The 23,102-nt window shown below is 38.2% G+C and overlaps 1 protein-coding gene across 5 annotated transcripts in view; it reads right to left on the reverse strand.

Annotated features, from left to right (window-relative positions):
* Window positions 1-23,102, reverse strand: part of Naa16 (N-alpha-acetyltransferase 16, NatA auxiliary subunit) — a 59,067-nt gene that overhangs the window by 12,655 nt on the left and 23,310 nt on the right. For 4 of the 5 annotated variants that reach the window (XM_048421829.3, XM_048421828.3, XM_048421831.3 and 1 more), the window contains 5 exons: window positions 15,060-15,132; window positions 12,023-12,192; window positions 11,565-11,717; window positions 6,827-6,955; window positions 459-672 (listed from right to left, as the gene is read on the reverse strand). In XM_048421829.3, the coding sequence (XP_048277786.3) occupies window positions 459-672; window positions 6,827-6,955; window positions 11,565-11,717; window positions 12,023-12,192; window positions 15,060-15,132 (739 nt within the window). The remainder of the gene's footprint in view (window positions 1-458; window positions 673-6,826; window positions 6,956-11,564; window positions 11,718-12,022; window positions 12,193-15,059; window positions 15,133-23,102) is intronic. The other variant, XM_085698295.2, reaches the window with a different exon arrangement.

The raw sequence follows: 23,102 nt of genomic DNA on the forward strand, positions 1-23,102 counted from the left end.
AGATATATCTGCTAAAGAACATCAGCCCTGACTTTATTTGAAGTCTCCCAGACTTTTTCCTAATGTATCAATTAGCCAATACTGTCTTCTCATCCATTTTTCAACATACTCTTGTATTGTTTATAGCTGTACAAACATAAGGTGAGGCAAGACAATTTGATACAGTATATAGTACATAACTGAGTTAACCTTTTCTTTCTTTTTTCTTTTGTTTTTTTGCCAAAACAAGGTTTCTCTGTACCTAGCTGTCTTGGAACTCACTCTGTAGACCAGGCTAGCCTTGAACTTAAAGATCTGCTTGTGTCTGCTTCCTGAGTGCTAGGGTTAAAGATACGCACTACCACCGCCCAGCTAACATTTTTATATCCTTAATCATTTGTTGATACGTTTTCCTATGCAATATGTTAATATCTGATAATATTTTGAAATTTAGTATATTTTTAAAATCTTTTCATTACCTGAATTTATGTCTTGTTGCTTGCTTTCACTGGTTAAAGGGTTATCATGTAATTTCAAATATATTTCAATTGCTGATCTAGCAGCCTTGAAATAAAAGGTGTGTCTTCTGAGCGTGTCTTCTAATCGCAAGAGGTCAACATAAGCACGAAGGGTCATCTTTCTCATGCAGTATGTATGGAAGTCAAACTGATCATCGGTTATCTCAAAAAAATGCTTCAAAACAAAACCACAAGATTATCCCTTACATTTATGTCAATAACCTCTACCTTTTAAAAGAAAATTACAGAAATCCCCCAACAATACAGTCACAGCCGCACATGGTTGCCCTTTCCAATGTTAATACAAAAGGCGTCAAGTTCTCTGTACTCAACCTAAAGTGTCTTTTTCACAGCTGCACTATGCTGACCACACCTGATCCCAACTTAAAGGGCTGTCCTATAATTTCCCCTATTTTCTCCTATCATAGTTTGTGATGACCCTCTACGCTGATAGGACAAGTATCAGGTCATCTTTTAAATCTGGAAATTAGTACATGTCAAAGTAGTTCTCCTCTGCTCTCCCATAAAAAGCAACAAGGCAGAACTAAACACAACTTGGAAGCTGACTCCACGCAGGCTCACGTTAAATGTTTACAAATCTAACCCATCTACCCTCCCTGAGCTGCTGTGAGGGCAAGACTGTCTGTAAGTCTCCTTCCTAATAGCACAGTACCCACCAGGTGAGCACCAGCTTGTCCATAGGGCATGTGAACAAGTTTTTTACTTCTCAGTGCCTTAGTGATTTCATCTAAATTATGAATACATCTATACAGCCAGTTTCTGAACGCGATTGTTCAAGCGACACGTTTTAAAGTTTATCCTTATTAGTAAAGTGCTATGCAAAGACAGCATTATTTATGACTTTTCTCTAGTGAAGAAGCCCCATTAACATACCCATATTTCATAAATTTTTAAACCTTAAGTCATAAGGGCTTCTTAACAAGTGCAATGCTTTCATCTAATTTCTAAAGGAATCACACCCCACCTGCAAAAGGTTAAGTAGTAGTTCCTTTCATAAAAAGAAAACAATTCACTTCTTATCTACACAAAGCAATTTTATAATTTAGTTTTCTCCCTGAAACATATTTATACCTCTGCTTCCCCACTCCGCTTTGGCTTCTCCAAATTCATATACAAAATGAAGTACTCCATATTCCCTTGGGGGAAAGAGGGTGCTAAGGGTGGTCTAGCAACTCACTGTGCAGAGGATATATTAGAAACTGTTCCTAATCACTTGATATTTTCAGTCATCTTGGTAATGAGAAACATGTTATATATACAGAATCACACTAAATACCTAAGAGTTTAAGAGAAGAATTCCAAGAAAAATAAAACATGGAGACAAGAAACAGATAAAAATAAACATTACATATGAGTTCTGTTATTAGAAAATTATGTTTTAATGACATATGTGAAAACTGAATTTTCCCAATGAGATAAATTAGTAACATTAATTTTATTTATTTTTTTTAAATCAAAGACTAACATATTTCATAAAGTTGTCAATACTTTATTTTAAGGTAAACCAAGGTGACACAAGAATAATACATTAAAATAAACAGTTGGCTAAGGGAAACAGAAAGGCTAAGTCCTAGAACACACAGTACGATGAGAACATTGACGGGACTACAAGAATTTATTTAGGTTGAGAAACACATGGAAAGGAGATGACGAGCTTCCAAAGCTATTCCTAGAAATATCAGTACACATGGATTGCAACCCCATTTTAGAAGTCATCTGAAACCACACTCAATCCACCTCTATCAGTAACAGCCCACAGGCTGCCTCTCTCCAGTTGATGTCTTTATAAAGTGGGTGACCAACTTAGCCCAGTTTACCAGAAGCCGTCTCAGTTTTTCCAGTGAACACACTGTGTCTTGGAGCCACTTGACCAAAGGTAAACCTGGGTGTTTATTTACTCCATAAAGCTCCAAGCAGTTAAAAAAAAAAAAAAAAAAGCTAGAAGCAATCAGAAAAAGCAGGATACTGCAGCCATGGCATATGGACATTTGCTTTGGAATAAACATGGGCATTGCAGAATACTACATAACAACTAAATAAATAAATAACCTTCATCCCCTGCCTAGCAGACACTGCTGGCAGACGGTCAACAAAGCTAAGCTTGACCATGAACTTTGAAGCTAACACCGACTATACAGCAAAACCCTATCTCAGCAAAACAAAACAAAACAAAAATTGGGCTTGAATTAAGACTAGTTGGCAAATAATTAAGAAAAGCCATCAAAGGTTTAGAATATGACTTTCTTCAGGAATTCTGTGCAGCCTTCTCTTCTGGCCACTTTTCTGTCTGTCATCTCTCTGAATTCTCGGCTCAGACGATTAAGAACACACACAACGGGGGAAAAATGTCTGCTCTTGAAAATGGTGACTAGATCAACTCAGGAAATACACAACCTTTTCCCATCTAAAGGATCTGTTGTTATAAAGCATGTGACAACTTAAAAAAGATGCAACAGACTTTAGAAATCCCAAATTATACAGAGTTAGAAACACATATTATATTATATGCAATACATATTGCCCTGACCCAAATATTAACCAGCACACTAAAAGAGATCCCAGTGTTTTAAAAAAGATAAATAATTTAGAATGTTGCTATGAATACAAGCTTACAGTTAGTACTTTGAAAACAGTTGTTTTGTTTAATAAAACTTAAGCATCAGATTGGACTAGGCCACATTATCTTTAAATGATAATCTTAAAATCTACTTAGAGGGCCACAATGAAGACAGAAAAGGACATTCCAGAACGCTAAAAATTCAAATCCAATTTCTAAGAAACCATAGCAGCATGTGAAAGCTAAAACTGCCTTCAATGAAAAAGTTCTTGATTAAAATCGTGAAAAGCACAAAGACCTGCTCCTTAAACTTGGTTCTTAGGTTAGGTTTATTTCTATTTAAAAAAATAAAATGCAAAATTTTATTTATGATAGGTATTTACTTCCTTATTAAAGCATAAGAAGCCAGGTATAAAGTAACTTGGGTATGTAGTTAAGAAATCATCTCTGAAAGTTGAATGTGGTGGTGGTGCACGCCTTTAATCCCAGCACTCAAGTGGCAGAGGCTGTCAGATTTCTATGAGTTTGAGGCCAGCCTAGTTGGAAAGTCAGTAATACATGCATAGTAAGACCCTGTCTCAAAAACAAAAACAAAAAACCTAAAAAAACCCCAAACCTTTGAATTTTATACCTTTTGTGGGTACATATGTATATGTGGGCATTCTTGTTGGTGTGGGAGAATATGACGTGTGTGTAGGTCAGAGAATGACCTCAGATGTCCATTCTCAGGTGCCTTTGACTTTTGTTTGGCACAAGGTTTCTCACTGGCCAGGAATTTGCTAACGTTGGCTAGGTTAGCTGGCCCAGTAACTTCCAGGGATCCGCCTGTCTCTGCATTCATGTCACTGCTGGGATTCTAGACACACAGCACTCCACCTTGCTTTTTACATGGGTTCTGAGGAGCCAAACTCAGGTCCTCATGCTTGCAAGGCAAGTGCTTTTACTGAAGGGGCCACCTTCCTAGGCCAAACTCTGTGTGTGTATACTGGGTTGAAACCAGATACTTCAAATCCTTTTTGTTTTTCCTTTTAAGACAAGGTCTCTTACTGGACCTGGAGCTCACTATTTCATCCAGACTGCCTAGCCAGACCCCAAGGTTCTGTCTGTCTCATCCCTTCAGATATGCGCTTCTATGCCTGTTGCTTTTATTTTTTTAAAATCAGCATTGGAGATTTGAACTCAGAATCTCACATATATACAACAAGAACTTTAACCACTGAGCCATCTCCCTTGTTCCTAAGCCTGAAGTTATACTCTTAAATCTTTCCAATGACATTACACATTTTCTTTAAATGTATTAAATTTGTTAGAAATCAGTCATTAATATATTTATTTATACTAAACACATTTCTACATACATGTAAAATATGTATATTATTTAAGCTTTTGTTTTTAGTATAAATATAATTATTATAAGTGGCATAAGAAGTAGCACTTTTCTTGTTTATGTTTCAGATTTTTCATAGAGTGAAATGCCAATAGCAAACTCTAAATAAGACAGTTAATTTTTTAATAAATATAATTGGGCCATATGACCAGAGAGTGATGATTTCTACATTTTAATCTCTGGTAGTCAATGTAACCCTTTCCCTTCAAAAATATTTTTTAAATTAAATCATTTTTTGAACTAGAATTAGTTTACCTGATATTAAGAATTTCGTTCATGCTACTCAGCCAAAGTCACTATAAACCTAATGACACACACTAGCAAAAGATTTACTTAGCACAGTCTGGGAATCTAGAAAATACTGCAAATCGTAAAGCAATACAGGAATCAAATTTAGAATGGTCCTTAAGTCTGAGAAGTTTCAACGACAACAACCCTACGAACATTCACATCAAACTTCAGCAGGAAAACGAGGTTTCTACTTGCATCCTTGCTGAAAGTTCTAATTTGCAAGTGTTTAAAGAATTTATCTCTCATGACAACAGGAACATGAAATCTTTCTGTAACCAGCAGGAAGCCTTTGAAGTGGCAGACACTAGTGAGCACTAACATATTTTGCTGCTAGCTTTTGTTCTTTATTTCTGTGTAAGGCTTGTGTTCAAATATGTGTGTGATGGCATATGTGTACCATGACACATATGTGGAGGTCAGAGGGCAAACGTGGGTGTTAATGCTCACCTTCTACTTCGTTTTGTTTTCTTGGTTCATTTTCACTTATTTATTTTATGAGTATGAGTGTCTTGCCTGCATGGATGTTGGTATACCATGTGCATGTGTGTTGTCCATGAAGATCAGAAGATCCATCAGATACCCTGGAATTAGAGTCAAGGATGGCTGGTTATAAGTCACCATGTGGATGCTGGGAACCAAATGTCCCGCCCTCTGCAGGAACAAGTGCTCTTAACTGCCAAGCCATCTCTCCAGTCCATCCACCTTGTTTTACAAGGGTCTCTCTTGCAGTCTGTGCACTCCAGGGTAGCTGGTCCACAAGTGCCAAGGGAATTTCCTGCTTCTGCCTCATCTCCACCTCCCAACTCACCATAGGAATCTCGGGACTACAGGCACACACCACCACGTTCAGGTGTTATGGACTCCAGGGATCTGAAGTCAAGTCACTAGGCTTGGACAACAAGCACATTTATTCACCGACCTACTCCTGTCCCTTTTTTATTGTGACAGGGTCTCACTATGTCATGTAGGTTGACCTTGAATACCACCTGCAATTCAGACTAACCTCAAACTTAGGATCCTCCTGAGTTCTGGGATTACAGGCCTACAACTCCAGCCCCAACTCTGTTCCACAATTTCACCACAGAAATAGAAGCCTGATTTAAGCTACAATGTTTGAATATTTAACATATAATCCAAAAGACAGAATTCTCAAAGAGAAAATGAGAAGCCTTTCCCCTAGAAATACAAGTTTAAAGGACAGGAGAAACAAAAACAAAACAAAGCAAATCTTGGTGATTTCTGTAAAAGTTCTGGTATAACTCTAGTTCCAGCTCCCATCAAAAGCCACCCCCTAAGACAGAGCCTTCCTCCGGGTAACCTCAGAAGTTTCGCATGGGAGGAAGGCCAAAGTGACTGCCAAGGTGCAGACATCAGGCTCACCTGACTACGATGCCTGTGGTTTTATACTGCGTCAGCAGGGGAAGAGTGGTGCCGAGTGCCCCACAACTGAGGGCTGCTGAGGACTGCCTCAGGGGTGCATTTGCGGCTCCTTTCCTCCTGTGGTCCATGTAGAAGGAGAGTGCTTCAGAGATGACAAAGAACAGGAAAACAAAAATTCACACAAAGGAAAAGAAAAACGCCCTCACTAAGGCATGTCATACACAAAATTCTCAATGTAAGTAATAGTCTGCAAACTGGCCAGCTGATGCACAGGGTACCAATGTGAGAACAAACATCCTGGGAAGACGAACTGGAGAGAGGCTGACTGTGGACCAGATCCTGATGTTTAAGGGGGAAAGATGTTGTCACCTGCTGTGTGTCCTCCTAGGCTGCTGATGAAAATTAAATAATGGCCAGATGAGGGAAGAGAAAATGTGAATGTATGCCAATCACAGTACAAATTGTTTTTACTAAACTGTCTTCCTTTTCTCTTCAGAAAAAAAATACATAAACATGTCGAAAGTGTCAAAGAAGTAGTCGTTCACTGCGCACTGCTCACAACAGTAGTTAAGGAACTGTTTTCAAATGAAGTTGTCACAGTTAGTCAGAAGAGGCAGATGATCCAGTGTAGACATGTACTTGCTTTCCTTGTCACTTACAGAAGAAACTAGAACCTATGTCCTAACAACTCACCCTTTCCACTTCATGGCATTTTTTCAAGGCATCCCCGTACCTCCCGAGGCGCTGATAGGCCGAAATGCATTCTGTCTCAAACCACATACACTGCATTTCATTTAAATTTTCCATGGCAGATATTCCTTCCTGAAATGGAAACTCGCATAAATGTATGGCAGCAAGCAATAAAACAGATTCCCCCAAAGCAAATTACTTTTTAATTTTTATTTATTTATAATTGGTTTTTTGAGACAGGGTTTCTCTGTGTAACTTTGGAGCCTGTCCTAGAAATTAGCTCTTGTAGACCAGGCTGGCCTCTAACTCACAGAGTCTCTGCCTCCCAAGTGCTGGGATTAAAGACGTGCACCACCACCCTGGCCTCCTTAATGGTTTTAAACTACAAAATTTTACTTATTCAGCTCCACTGGGGTGTTCACCACTTTGTGCAGAACAAACTTCAAATTACTAAAGCTATTTTTAAGCATCGAAGATCTTATTTTAACTACTACTTATTTTAACAGTAGTCCTGTGAATATTGCCTATCTTCTTTCCACTTCCTTCCTGCTATTTTATTTAACATCTTGATGACTCAAGGTCACTGTTACAAAGATCGATACCATTATCATATTTCTTAGTAACGTTTTCAGGCTCTCAATCTCCTTCCTATGGGTTAGGTTGCACGCGGTCACTTTCTTTGCTCACGCATCTGAGCTTAAGAGCATCTGCTGCTTCACAGTAAGTCTTCCACTTCATGAGCTCTCCTGTATCACACGCTATTAAACCAAGCAACACCGAACATGGTGGTGCATGCCTATAATCTCAGCACCTGAGAGTCTGAGGCAGGAGAATTCTGAGTTCAAAACCAGTCTGAAGTAAATAGCTTGACCTTGCCTTAAAAGAGAAGAAAGAGAAAGACTCCTGGATTTGTTACAAGTATTTATTAGCTCCGGCTTGAAGACAAGAGGAATGTAAGATACAGAGTGATTAGCTTCAATGTAGGGCACTGGATTTTTGCCATTAGTCGAAATGGATTTATTTTAAACAAATTTATATGATTTCAGAAAAGATGAGAAAGGTATACTTATAAAACCATTTTCAGTCTTTGATCATTTTTAAGACCATTTTCTACTATCAGTTCAATTCTTGAAACTTATTAAGTCTAAAATTTCCCAGTGCTTAAGAAGGCAAGAAGACGTCAAGTGTAAGACTAGTGTAAGTTTACAAGAAAGAACCTGCCTTAAAAAAACAAAACAAAAACAAAACAAAACAAAAAACCCCACAACAACAAAAAGTCTATACATTAATTATCTCCAGACCTAAAAAATAAGGCTTACCTTATTTCTCCTTTATGGTTATGTATACTTTCCATTTTCTTTTTTTTTAAAAAAAAATAATTTATTTTTATTTTATTTGCACTGCCTGCATGTATGTCTATATTAGGGTATCAGATCTTGAATTTACAGAGTTATTAGCTGCCATGTGGGTGCTGGGAATTGAACCTGGGTCCTCTGGAAGAGCAGTCAGTGCTCTTAACCACTGGGCTACCCCATATTTTTCATTTTCTTATGACTGTGTCTTCACACACAAAAAACATATGTTACTTCATCTCAAAAATCTTACTGTTGGGGGCTGGAGAGATGGCTCAGAGGTTAAGAGCATTGCCTGCTCTTCCAAAGGTCCTGAGTTCAATTCCCAGCAACCACATGGTGGCTCACAACCATCCGTAATGGGGCCTGGTGCCCTCTTCTGGCCTGCAGGCATACACACAGACAGAATATTGTATACATAATAAATAAATAAATAAATAAATATTTTTAAGAAATCTTACTGTTATGATTTATGGCGCAGGGTGACCTTCGCAGGTCCCACTGCAGGTGGGAGACAGACAGATACACCATGCAGAGAGTCTATTTAGGGGTATGGGGAGGATATAAGGGTAAGGGGTTATGGAGGAGAGAGAGAAATAAGAGGGACAGAGAAAGAGAAGAAAGAGGAAATGGGAGAGGAGAAGGCAGAGACTGTCTCTTCAGAAGGACAGAGAGAGAAAGAGGGGGGTGATATCAGCTTGCCTCTGTGTGTGTATGGGGGTGGAAGACTGGGAGTGGGCAGAGCTTGTCTCTTAAAGGGACAGAGTACCCAAGTTACAGGATAGGCCAGCACAATTATAACTGTAACACTTACCATAAAGAACTACTAATAAAGCTTTAAACAATCTGTAAATGTGAGCATTTCACTCATTCACCTTATTCTCCTATGCCCTTGAAGACATTCTACATGTCTGAACTTGTTTAAATCACTGGACTGAAATTTAACTTAAATTTTATACATTCATTTTTAATTCTACTTCTACTCCCTACCTTTACCTCCCAAATAGCATTTTTATCTAAAAACCTAAGGATTTTTATGATTCTCTGTTGTTATCTCTTCTACTCTTGACACCTGTGATGTAGTGGAAAGGATGCTGAAGCACAGTACTAGTCACGGTGTGACCAAAGACCGTTCAATCCCAAAGATGGTCCTAAGCTTCAATTACTTTTCTGTGAGACATTGGACACCTGAGATGCCCTACATAACGTAAACAATACTACTATTCATCTCTCCAGCCCCATGTTCTTGACAAAACTTTTGTCATCATCATACGGTGGATACATTCTCCAATTCTCTCTCACTCTGATTATGACTATTTTGCTACACATATACTTAAATATAGTCAAATATACCATTGTTATTCATACTTCCTCTTAAACATTTCTAGGGTGACTGAATTTGATCAGTTCATGTTAAATATGCACAAGTAAATAACACATTGAACTCCATTAATATGCACTACTGCTATATGTCAATAAAAACTTTAGTGGAGCTGAGTATCCTGTAGCTCAGCTGGCAGAATGTTTGCTGCTGTGGATGAAGCCCTAGGTTCAACACACAGCACCACAGAATATTGGGCACGGTGGCACAAATCGGTAGTTCTAGCACTCAGAAGGGAGACAGGAGGATCAGAAGTTCAAGATCATCTTTCCTACTTAAAATTTCCTAGTAAATTTTAGGTCATCTTTGGCTACTGGAGCCTACCTCAAAAAGCTAAATAAATAACCAAAAAAGATGCTCAAAGTATAAAGAGAGATACAGAGAAAGTTAGGAGAACAGTCTATCAATAACACATATATCTTGATATCTAACAATATCAAGAGATAAATACCTAAGAAGGCCAGACAGAGTTGGCACACGCCTTTAATCCTAGCACTTGGGAAGCAAATCTCTGTGAATTCAAGGCCAGCCTGGTCTTTATGAATTCCAGGACAGCCAGGACTTCACAGAGAAACCTGAAGAAAACAACAACAACAAAACAAACAGAAAAACCACCTAAAAAGAATTAATTTTTTTAAAATATGCCTCCTTGCTTCTTTAGAAAAAAAAATGCTTCCTCTCCAAACATGAAGAACATTTCTGTAAACTAAATTGACTCCTGCTGCACTTCCCTCAAATATCTGATCTGTTTTCTATATTTAACTCTTTGGTCCCTCTGAACTGGTATGTGTGCAATGTAAGACAGAGACACCATTTAATTTTTCAACATAAATTGTAACATGAGGGCCGGCTTGCTTGGGGTATCTGTCCCTCCCAGTACCCCACAACCGGCAAGCAACAAAGAAAATCACACACCGGACTCCATAAGGTTATAAACTGATTGGCCCATTAGCTAAGGCTTCTTGTTAACTCTTATAGCTTATATTACCCATTATTCTCATCTATGTTAGCCATATGGCTTGGTACCTTTTTCAGCTGGGCAAGTTACATGCTGCCTCTCCGGTGGTCTGCGCAAGAATGGTAGAGGGAGCTTTCTCCTCCCTAGCCTTTTCCTATTCTCATTGCCCTGCTTCTACTTCCTGCCTGGCCAATCAGCATTTTATTAAAATACATGATTGACAGAATACAGACAATTCTCTCGCACCAATAAATGCCCACCTCAGCAATTTAATTTTAAAAGTGCTTCTTTCAAGTTTGCAAATATATTTGAATCAATCGTCAGGCCTTCTGATCTATGAACCTATAATTTTAATCAAAACCAAGTATCATGTCTATTAGGACACTATAACAGAAGGGATGATAAAGGAAGAAAATATAGGACAAGTATTTAGCCAATTTTTAGACAACTTAAATCCTAAAATGTCACAGAAAATACACAGAAAGAACTCTTACACAGAAATACAGAAAATACACAGAAAGCAACTGAAGATGATTTAATAGAGAACTAAAGAGAAGTCATAAGTTAAAAAGGAGTCAAATTTGTGATACAAACTAAATTTTTAAAGTTTATTTATCTTAAAACAGAGTCTTACTATGCAACCCTGACTAGCCTGGATCTTGCTATGAAGATCAATTCAGCCTTGAACTCACAGAGATCGGCCTGCTTCTGCCTCCTCGAAGCTGAGACTAAAGGTGTACATCAGCACACCCAACACAAAGTGAATTTGGCTAGAGGACCAGAGTTCAGCAGCCAGAATTCACACTGGTCAGCTCACAACCATGTCTGACTCTAGCTCCAGGAGATCTGATCTCCTCTGGACATCTTGGGTGTTTGCATTCACATCCAAACGTATGCCAACACCACAGTAAGAAACCATATTTGGAACATAGACAAAAATGGGATCTTTTTTTTTAAAGGAATTCTTATGAATTTCAATGACAAACTTAACCATCATATAACTTCAATTTTAATTCAGACAATTATATACTTATATATGCTATTCCCTACCCTTGTGAACTTGGAGCACATTTCCTCTGCTTCTTTTATCATATTTGCTCGAAGCATGTATTTTGCACATTTGGAATTGATGAATCGATCAGCTGTGTCCAAAGATTGTGCTTCATCCATCCACTTTGCAGCTTCTTTGAGATTACCTATATGCTGTAGGAAAAGAGGTGTTAGAGAAATCTGCTTAGAGAACATGGGTGCCATAGAAATGGGAAAGAAATATAAATGAAAACAGGTTAGAAATTGAACATGATGTTATCAGTTTACCTAGAAAACTAGGTAATTATGAATCCACTTAACTGAACCAAATGACTAACATTGTTACACAATAAAGAATTCCTTAGAATTATTAGAATATAGAAAAGAATTATCAGAGAATCTTAGGAGTTACTGCTACTTCAGCAATAAAAACAAATGACTCAATTCCAACCACACAAAAATCAAGATTAAGATCTTACCTTGTAAATTTTTGCTTTTATGTAGAATAATTCTATCAGAGTTGGAGTACTAGCAATCACAGTATTAATATACTCCAAAGCCAGCAAATACTGTCCAAGTTTATCAAAGTGCTGTGCCAGAAAATACTGGACCCAGAGTAGAGTTGTTGGGGGTTCCTTTTCCCCATTCTCTGCAAGCAAACAAATATTAAATTGTTACAGGAATACTAAGTACAGCAAACCTACATGCTTTATCTCCCTAATTCCGATTGAAATCAACTATTATTACTAAGAGCAAAAGCTCAGCAAAAACGATCAATCTAGCAGAAAGAGGCATGACTCCACGGTATCAAGTTCAAAAGGAAACAGCCATACAGAGGAATAAAATCTCCAAATAAATAGTGCCAGAGAAGAACAATCTATCTAACTGTCTGAGTTCTCCCAACAAAAACAAAATGCAGTGAGCCAGAAAAATAATCAAAGAGGGTAACTTGGAGCAGAGATTACCTACCTATCATTGCAGGATTTCAGCAGAAGAAAAACTTACACATTATGCACTGCCATATGTGCAAAATATGTATGTCTAGCAAATAAGACAAATGAAGCAGAAGAATAAGTTCTAAGTTCATACGAGTTAACTCAGGAGTGTGCAATTGTCTCAAGTAGCATATTATAAACTTAAACACAGCCAGAGCATCATCAAAGTGAAGAAGGATATGACTCAAAAAAAATATACCCCAGTGAGACAATACCCCTGATATACCACAAATCTAAGATTAGGGTACCACAGCCCAAAGCCAGCTAACAAAAGCAGCCACATACATACATTATCTGAGCTCTATTCCGCTTCCAATCCGATCCTGTACTGAAAAAGCTATCAAAATGGACTGCAGAATGGCAGACGTGTCTACAGTGAGGCAGAGTGAATTACCTGTATTCTATCAACAGAAGATATGTAGCCAACTAAACAAATGACAAGACAGTAGTGTGAATACACTGCAACAAACTAGAAAGCTGTGATGGTCTGAATAGGAATAGCGCCTAACAGACTCACAGACTTGAATGTTTGGTCCCCAGTGTACAGAACCACTGGAAAAGAATGAGAAGGTGAGAAGTGTGACACTGGAATCTGGCTTTAAGGTTGCAAAGCCCATGCCATTTCCAGTTAGTGCTCTCTGCCCAGTGCTTGTGGATCTAGACATAAACGCTCAGCTACTGCTCCAGCACCGTGCCTGTCTACCTGCTGACATGCTCCCTGTCATGATGGACATGGATTCTAACCCTCTGAAACCATGAACCCACATTACATGTTTGTTGTTATTTGTTATGTTTTATAAGTTACCTTGGCCATGGTGTCTTGTCATGGCAAGAGAAAAGTAACTAGGAAAAATGCAGACAAGGCCAAAGAATCAAACATTTATCTTTCATAAACACTAATTCAGGAGGCCAAAGTATATGAAAGAAGAATCATATTAAAATTATTATAAATTAAAATAATTTCAGAACTAGTGTTGTAATTCCATGGCATAACACTTGCACAAGGCCCTGGAGTCAACCTACAGCCTGTTCTGCCCTGCTAACAGATGGGGAGCAAGAATGAAATAAGGGATCTAGGAACTACTACTCAAAGATTGCCAAAATCCTTAGGTCAGAGATCCAGGAGGAACTTTTTAACAGGCACATTGGCCTGACAAGAAACCCTGATCAATGCCAGCACCAGAGAGATAACCAGAGCATGCCAAGCACAAAGCACCACCTGTGAAGTATTCAAACAGATCTCAAATCTATTCATCTCACTACCAATGCTACATGAAATAGGAAAGACAGAGAAAAACACACAATGATACCAAAAGAAAGCAGCCAGCCAAATCTAAAGTATGGGGAAGTCTACAAAACAAATGAGCTTTTAACAAAAGGCATTTCTTTTTTGGGGATTTTTGTTTGTTTGTTTGTTTGTTTGTTGAGACAAGGTTTCTCTGTAGTTTGGGAGCCTGTCCTGGAACTAGCTCTTGTAGATCAGGCTGGCCTCGAACTCACAGAGATCCGCCTGCCTCTGCCTCCCGAGAGCTGGGATTAAAGGTGTGCACCACCACCGCCCGGCAACAAAAGGTGTTTCTTAAAGCCATCACTTTGATATATTAAAAGACCACAAAACCCATCAAATATAAAGCATGGGCCTTAACTAGATTTAGATTAAACCAAACCAATTAAACAAAAATTTTGGACACTGGGAGAGAAACATAAATATAGATGGGTATTAAATATGAAGCTAATTTTGTGTGTCTTAAACAAAGATGCATACACAGGTCTTTAGAGGTAAAACATTTGCAATTTGCTTTAAAATACTCTACAGTATCGGCTGGAGTCTGGAGAGATGGCTCAGCAGTTTAGAGCACTTTCTGCTCTTCCAGAGGACCCAGGTTCAAGTCCTAACATCACATGGCAGCCCACAACTGTCTGTTACTCCAATTCCAAGGAATCTACTGCCCTTTCCTGGTCCATGGGGAACCAGGCAAGTAGTGCATAGACACACACACGTAGGCAAAACATTCATCACATTAATTTTTCCCCCAGAAAAAGCAAAAACAACCCTCCAAACTCCAAGAGCAACGACACCAAAAAGACACATGAAAAATATAAAGAGATTGTCTCCATACTTGAAACATCCTACAGGATTTTCTAAATTGTCTTTGCTCACATACGTCCCCACAGAGAATCAAAGGTCCAAACAGACAGAATTAAAACTTAATTCAAGAATAAAAAATATAGAATTTAGGGATTCAGGAAAACAGGTTCTAATTAAACTAAATACCTGATCTTAGGCAAGCCATTAAACCTCTCAAATCTGTTTTCCTTGTTAAATAAGGCAAACTCACAATAAAAAAGATTATGGAAATTTTAAACTAAATAATACTAAAAATACTCTCATTTTATTCACTAATTCAAAAACCAATAAGTAGGCACTTATGTAGCATACACATAATAAATGTAAACTAGTATTTCTGTGATTAGATTGAAATAAGCAATAAAATTCTAATTTAGTCTAGTTTAAACTTACCATAAGGGCTAAAAAAGCCATTCATTTTAAGAGAAGCTTCATAATTAGTAACAAGTTCCTGGATTATTGAAACCTGTTAAAGAAACATATTTTTTAATTTAAAAATGCTTCACTGAAGGTATTTTTATTTGTGAAGTAATTTGATTGGAACAGCAATTCATTTTTTATTTTTATGGATGTGTGTCAGTCTGTGTGTGAGCAATTTGTGTGCAGGTGTTTGCGGAGGCAAAAAGAGGGCGCCTATGCCCTAAACCTGGAGTTAAATGGTAGAAGGTAAGCTAGGAGACGGTCCAGTGGGTAAATCCCTTGACACTTGGGTATAAGAACCCATTTATTTCATTTCATTTATTTATTTATTTATTTATTTGGGTTTGTTTCTTAAGATTTATTTTATTGTGTATACAGTCATCTGTCCGCATGTTTGCCTACAGGCCAGAAGAGGACAACAGATCTCATATATATATATATATGATATATAGTTGGATGTGAGCCACTATATGGTTTCTGAGAATTGAACTCAGGACCTCTGGAGAAGCAGCCACTGCTCTTAACCTCTGCGCCAGCTCTCCAGTTCAGAGTTTTAATCTCTAGAACCCACATAAAAGCTGGAGAGAGTTGTGTGTGCCTGTAGTTTCAGTGTTCCTATAAGGAGATGGGAGGCAGAGATAGACGCTCCTCAGAATCTTATTGGCCAGATAGCATGGTATATGCATTCAATAACGAAGATAAGACACTCAAACACGGTAGAAGGCAAAGACAAACACCTAAAGTCATCCTTTAACCTCTACATGCACGTGCATACTCACACACCACAAACATAAAGTCTAGAAGAACTTGTGCCCTGCAGTACTAAATATGTAGCCAAGATTTAATCCTTTAGATAAACAGATAAGCACACCCACCATTAGCATGCAAATATGTTCTCATCTTTAATAAATTATGTAAATACATAGACCAAAGAAGCATTTTAAAATAAATTATAACATGGTTTATTATCAGTAAATGTTTGACCTACATACATACTTATTTTAAAGCTTATAAAACCAGGGGTCAATAAAAACTTCTCAGGCAAAAAGGGTCACAAGTGGAAAAGTTTAAGAAGCTCTGCTCTATAGCACAGTGGGGTAATAACAGTTCCCAACAATTTATATTTTTTCTAAAACTATAAAACAGGAGTTCCAAATTCCCTAACAGATGATTTACTTAAGGAGTCAGGGGTGTTAGTTACCCTATCTGGTCACTAGATATTGTATACGTGTACAGAACAGGCACACTGCACTCCACAATTATGTTAGTTACCCTATCTGGTCACTAGATATTGTATATGTGTGCAGAATAGACACAATGCACTCCAAAATTATGTGCATTTTTTATCAACAAAATAAATTAAAGGGCTGGGCACATGGTGGCACATGCCCTTAATCCCAGCACTTGAGAGGCAAAGGCAGGCAAATCTCATTGAGTTAGAAGCCAACCTGGTCTACAGAGTTACAGGACAGCCAAGACTTTTACATACAGAAACCCTGTCTCAAAAACCCGATAGATAGATAGGTAGATAGATAGATAGATAGATAGATAGATAGATAGATAGTCAGACAGACGATGATAGATAGATAGATAGATAGATAGATAGATAGATAGATAGTGAGTTCTAGACTAGTCAGACCTATTTAGTAAAAACCTATCTCAGATAAATTAGATATGTGATAGATAGATAGATAGATAGATAGATAGATAGATAGATAGATAGATGACAGCAGAGATAGGCAGGCAGGCAAGAAAGCAAACTCATGATCTGAAAATTAATTGTTTTTCATAGGAATAGTTCTGAAGGTGAAATCCATAGATCACTAATATCATCAAGATAGGAACCCAAGAGGTATACATCTTTTAAAATATTTATTTTATGTAAAAGTGTTTTGTCTAAGCCAGGTGTAGTCTACCACATCATTAATCCCAGTACTCAGGAAGAAGAGGCAGGTGAATCTCTTGAATTTGAGGCCAACCTAATCTACAGAGTTAATTCCAGGACTGCCAGGGCTACACAGAGAAAACTTCTCTCTAAAAACAAAAAAAAGAGGGGATTTTGATTGCATGATTGTATGTGTACCGCATGCTTGCCTGGGTGCTCACAAAAGACCAGTGGTAGGCACTGGTTCTCTTGAAGGAACCACACCTAAGTCTTCTCTAAGAACAGCAGGTGCTCTTAACCACTGAGCCATCTCTCCATCCCCCAAGACCCATAGTTTTAGACAATACAGACAGAATCTATAATCTCTGCTTATAAATCCTCTAGTTAACACATACACACGAGTTTAAGAACCATGGATAAAACAAATTAAAGGTAGTAGACATCTTTTTTATATTTATTTATTATTGATTTTTATGGAGCTCTACATTTTTCTCTGCTCCCCTACCCTTCAGTCCTCTCCCAAGGTCCCCATGCTCCCAATTTACTCAGAAGATCTTGTCTTTTTCTACTTCCCATGTAGATTAGATCCGTGTATGTCTCTCTTAGGGTCCTCACTGCTGTCTAAGTTCTCTGGGATTGTGATCTGTAGGCTGATTTTCTTTGCTTTATGTTTAAAAACCATTTATGAGTGAGTACATATGATAATTATCTTTCTGTGTCTGGGTTACCTCACTCAAAATGGTGTTTTCAAGCTCTATATATTTGCCTGCAAATTTCAAGATATTATTTTTTCTGTGGTATAAGACTCCATTGTGAAAATGTACCACATTTTCCTTATCCATTCTTTGGTCAAGAGGCATTTAGGTTGTTTTCAAGTTCTGGCTATGACAAACAATGCTGCTATAAACATAGATAAGCACATGTCCTTGTGGCATGATTGAGCATCCTTTGGATATATGCCCAAAAGTGGTATTACTGGTGTTGAGGAAGGTTGCTTCCTTATTTTCTGAGAAATAGCCACACTGACATCCAAAGGGGCTGTACCAGCTTGCACTCCGACCAGTAATGCAGAAGTTTTCTCTTTATCCCACATCCTCTCCAGCATAAGCCATTTTGATGTTGGCTATTCTTACAGGTATAAGATGGAATCTCAAAGTTGTTTTGATTTGCATTTCTCTGATGAATAAGGATGTTGAGCCTTTCCTTAAGTATCTTTCAGCCATTTTAGATTCCTCTGTTGAGAGTTCTCTGTACTCCATTTTTTTCTCTCTCTTTTTTTTCTTCCTTTTTTTTTTTTTTACTTCACAGCAATAGTATATACTCCATTTTTTTTAAATTGGATTATTTGTTCTTTTGATGACCAATTTCTTGAGTTCTTTGTATATTTTGGAGATTAGACCTCTTTTCCCATTCTGTAGGCTGTCATTTTGTCTTGATGACCGTGTCCTTTGCTTTACAGAAGCTTTTCAGTTTCAGGTCCCATTTATTAATTGTTTCTCTCAGTGTCTGCGCTGCTAAGGTTATATTTAGGAAGTGGTCTCCTGTGCCAATGCATTAAAGTGTACTTCCCACTTTCTCTTCTATGAGGTTCGGGCTGGCTTTGAGGTCTTTGATCCATTTGGACTTGAGTTTTGTGCATGGTGATAGATGGCTTGCTGTTTGTTAAGGTATGTTCCCTGTATCCCTGCTCTCTCTAAGACCTTTATCATGAAGGAATGCTGTATTTTGTTGAAAGCTTTTTCAGCATCTAATGAGATGATCACGTGGTTTTTATTTTTCAGTTTGTTTATATGGTAGATTATGTTGACAGATTCTCATATGTTGAACCATTCCTGCATCTCTGGGATGAAGCTGATCATGGTTGGATGATGGTTCTGATGTGTTCTTGAATTTGATTTGCCAGTATTTTATTTAGTATTTTTGCATCAATGTTCATGAGTGAGACTGATCTGTAATTCTCTTTCTTAGTAATGTCTTTATACGGTTTGGTTTATGTAGCAAAATCATTCCACCTATCTTTCTTAGAATATTTGCAACTTAAATTTAAAACTTCTTTTGGACTTACAAATTTAGTATTCAAATTCGTTTATGTGGCAATTTTTTTTTCATTAACTTACACTGCCATCTACTGACAGTTTGCAAACACTCGCTAGCAGTTATTTTAAAATATCTATCTATCTATCTATCTATCTATCTATCTATCTATCTATCTATTCAGTGTGTGAGTGGGTGCCCACGTGTATGCATACTGGTACTCCCTTCTCCAGCCAGGAACATCACAGCACACGTGGAGGGGAAACCTGCAAGTCTCCTCTTCTTCCATCATATGTGCCCCAGGAATCTAGTTCAGGTCATCATGTTTGCTGGCAATCAGCATTACCTGCTAAGCCATCTTGCCAGCCCCAAAACACAAGTTTTAAATAGGGCTTACAGCTCTGGAGTAAAGCATACTTCATGGTCCAATTTTTAAATAATCAAAAGTGCAACAAACTAGCTGGTTGTGGTGGAGCAGGCCTTTAAACTCGGCACTCAGGAAGTAGAGGCAGAAGAATCTCTGCAAATTTAAGGTCAATTTGATCTACATAGTAAGTTCCAGGACAGCCAGGACTACATAATAAGAGTGAATCAAACCAAACCAAGACACAAAAAAACAAGTACAACAAAAGATCCACTGAAGTTACCCATACCATAATCCTTCATAGAGGAGTACAAGTATTATTGAATACAACAGTCCTTAGTTTCCCGTTAAAAACAGCTTTTAAAAGGAAATCAAGATAAGAGAAAGTTCTCACAAAATCTAAATAAAAAGTCTGAACACTGGAGGCTGAGGATATGGCTTTCCGGGTAAAACACTTGCTGTGCAAGAATAAAGACCAGAGTTTGGGTCCTCAGCACCCATGTAAATAAGTACTTAGAGCACAAAAGCTGTCTGTAATCCCAGCACTTTGAAAGGCAAAACCAGGAGATCCCCGAAGCAAGCTGGCTAGCTAGACCAGCAGTAATTAATTGGCCAGCACCAGGTTCAGCTGAAAGACATTCTACATCCACTTCTGGCCTCCCAGTACACACTTACACATGCACATAACACACACAAGGAACTGGGCGCCTTAGGCATATTTCTTAATCTTAAACTTTTATCTCAGTTACCTTTAATATAGCAATTAAACAAATAATGGAATTTGTCCCAATTAACTTGCAATAATCTTCTAGCAAAAATGACAATTTGGGGCTGGCAAGATAGCTCAGGGGAATAGAACTTGCCTCACAAGCTTTATGAGCCAAGTTCAACTCTAAAACTCATGGTAAAAAGAGTTCCAACTTTCAAAAGTTATCCTTTGACCTTCACAAGGGTATCCTGGCACGTGTACACTTGTAATCACACTTTATACAATTTTTTTTAATTTAAGAGTTTTTCTCAGTTATAGGAACCCATTTCATTTCTTACTATTTCTGTATCAAGTAGGTAAAATATAATATGGAAAATTAGTATGTAAAGTCCATTCTTCATTTCTGTTATATATTGGAAGCTAACTGTGTGTGTGTGTGTGTGTGTGTGTGTGTGTGTGTGGTGTGTTGTATTCGTGTGGTGTATGCAGCTGGGTGTGCAGGTGCACATGCACAGGGCAAGGACAAGACACCTGGTATCTTCCTCTATAACTCTCTGCCTTATTACCTTTAGACAGGGTCTCTTCCAGTGAGCCGGAAGCTCACCAACTGAGCTAGACTGTGAGACTGAGAGGATTATGGGAAAGTACAGCCATGCCTGGCTTTTTAAGTAGGTGTTGAGATTCAAACTCTAGTTTAATTCCCAACTGACGACACTACTGGGAGACAACAGAAATTGTAGAAGGGGTCTATGTGGGAAGAACATTAGGTCACTGGAAAGGCATGTCTTTCAGAGTATATTGATATTCCAGCCCTTTCCTTTCCCTTTTCAATGCCTGCCTGCCAGGATGTGATTAAGGCTATTCCACTATACAATCCCCTCACAAAGACGTTCACACAGACCAAACTCCTAAACTGTGAACCAGAACAAACCTTTCCTGAAGTTATTTATTGTAATATTTTCTCAGTGATGGACACTATTAGTGTCTTAAATTTCTGACAAACTTTAAACCTTCCAAGTCCAACATTCTCTTGTTTTAAATATTTTCTCCAAGCAGTTATATTTGATTAGTACTAAAGAGACCCTATTATATTTTAATTATTAAATTAAAAGTTTTATTAACTTCTTAAAGCATGGCTTTTGACCTGTGGAGCTTGCAATTAAAGCTCCAGCAAGTAAGTGACAGAATTCCCCACGAGCTGCGAGTCACATGCCAGAACATGCCCACGGTGGAACATGAGTCAACGATCCTAACTCACCAACTGCTAGGCTGGGAAAACGGCTTGAGTGGGACACTCAAGGTTTCATGAGCCAATCAGATTTTCGAACTACTGATTTTATTCCAACATTTTATTATCCACAAGTATTACTTAAAATAAATATGGGTCAAACTTAAATAAACTGAGAGATGATTGATGAAAATCTTATTATTCAACAGCGTTTTTCAAAAACTGACTATAAAAATGACTGATAATAAGATTTTTGACCTTAATAAATAAGAAACAATTCAAGAAAGAATATTTGGGAATAAAAGTATAACTTCCTTTTGATTAACCTCCCCCATTTTTAGCAGGGGGAGGGCTCACGATGTTGCACTAGTTAAGCCTCAGACCCTGAGCTGAAGTCCCCCTGCCTGTCTCCCAAGCAACAAGAACTGCAAGTGTGTGCTACAACACTTGGCTTTCCTATCAAGTTCTAATTATCTATTTATCTTTCAATTTTATAACCAAGATTTAAGTATAAAGGTAGTTTCTTTATCATATTCGCTTATAAGGTTTGCAGATGCACATGAGGGAGGATGCGTGTGTGTCAGGTGTTTTACATGTCAGGATCTTTCAATGAAACCTGGGCTGGTTACTTAAGTAAGGCTAGCTGGCAAGCAAGCCCCAGGGAGTTCCATGTCTCTAGCACTGGACTGCAAGTACATACCCACTTTTTACACAGACGCTTGTGCGAGTTCTATACTGACTGAGCCATCTCCCCAAATCCTAAAACTGTCATGCCTATTAGGACTTAACTTATTAATTAAAACATGTCCCTCATACTCCACTGACCTAATAGCATCTTCCCACCCTCAACCAGGTAAAGGCATCATACAATAATGGGATCTTTAAAGATTTACTTATTTATTATATATACCTGCATCTTATATTATATATGCCTGCATCTATGCCTGTATGCCAGAAGAGGGCACCGGATCTAAATATAGATGGTTGTGAGCCACCATGTGGTTGCTGGGAATTGAACTCAGGACCTCTGGAAGAGCAGCCAGTGCTTTTAACCTCTGAGTCACCTCTCCAGTCCCACCTAATAGCATTTTACTGTTACACAAATTCAACTATCCATGCTAACTCTAAAATATGATAACAAACCGTTAAGAAAAAAGTCACTGTGAAACTCAAGCTGACTTCAAACTCATTTCAATTGTCCTGCCTCAGCCTCTCAATTGCTGGGATTACAAACTACAAGTATCTTCCATCACATCCTGATGGAGGAGGGTTATCTGTCTATTGTGTTATTTTCATTGGTTAATAAAGAGACTGCCTTGGCCCTTTAATAGGACAGAAAATTAGGTAGGCGGAGTAAACAGAACAGAATGCTGGGAAGAGGGCTATGAGGCAGAAGCCATGGAGCCAGTCACCAGGTCAGACATGCTGAATCTTTTCCGGTAAGCCACCACCTCGTGGTGCTACACAGATTATTAGAAATGGGTTAATATCAAGATATGAGAGTTAGTCAGTAACTCTCTAGAGATAATGGGCCAGGCAGTGCTTAAATGAATACAATTTGTGTGTTGTTATTTCTGGGACTAAGCTAGCCGTGCGGGAGCCGGGTGAGGAGAAAAGCAGGCCTGCCCGCAGCCCCTCACTACAACATCCAACTGTATATCTCTTTTATTTACCTATTTATTTATATATTTTAGTTTTTTGAGACATGGTCTCCTCCTAGATGTCCTGAAATTCTCTCAATAGACCAGATTGGTATTGAACTCAGATCTACCTGCCTCTGCCTCCCAAGCGCTGGG

This window comes from Myodes glareolus, chromosome 12 (assembly GCF_982192425.1).
Source record: "Myodes glareolus chromosome 12, mMyoGla1.1, whole genome shotgun sequence".
NCBI lineage: Eukaryota > Metazoa > Chordata > Mammalia > Rodentia > Cricetidae > Myodes > Myodes glareolus.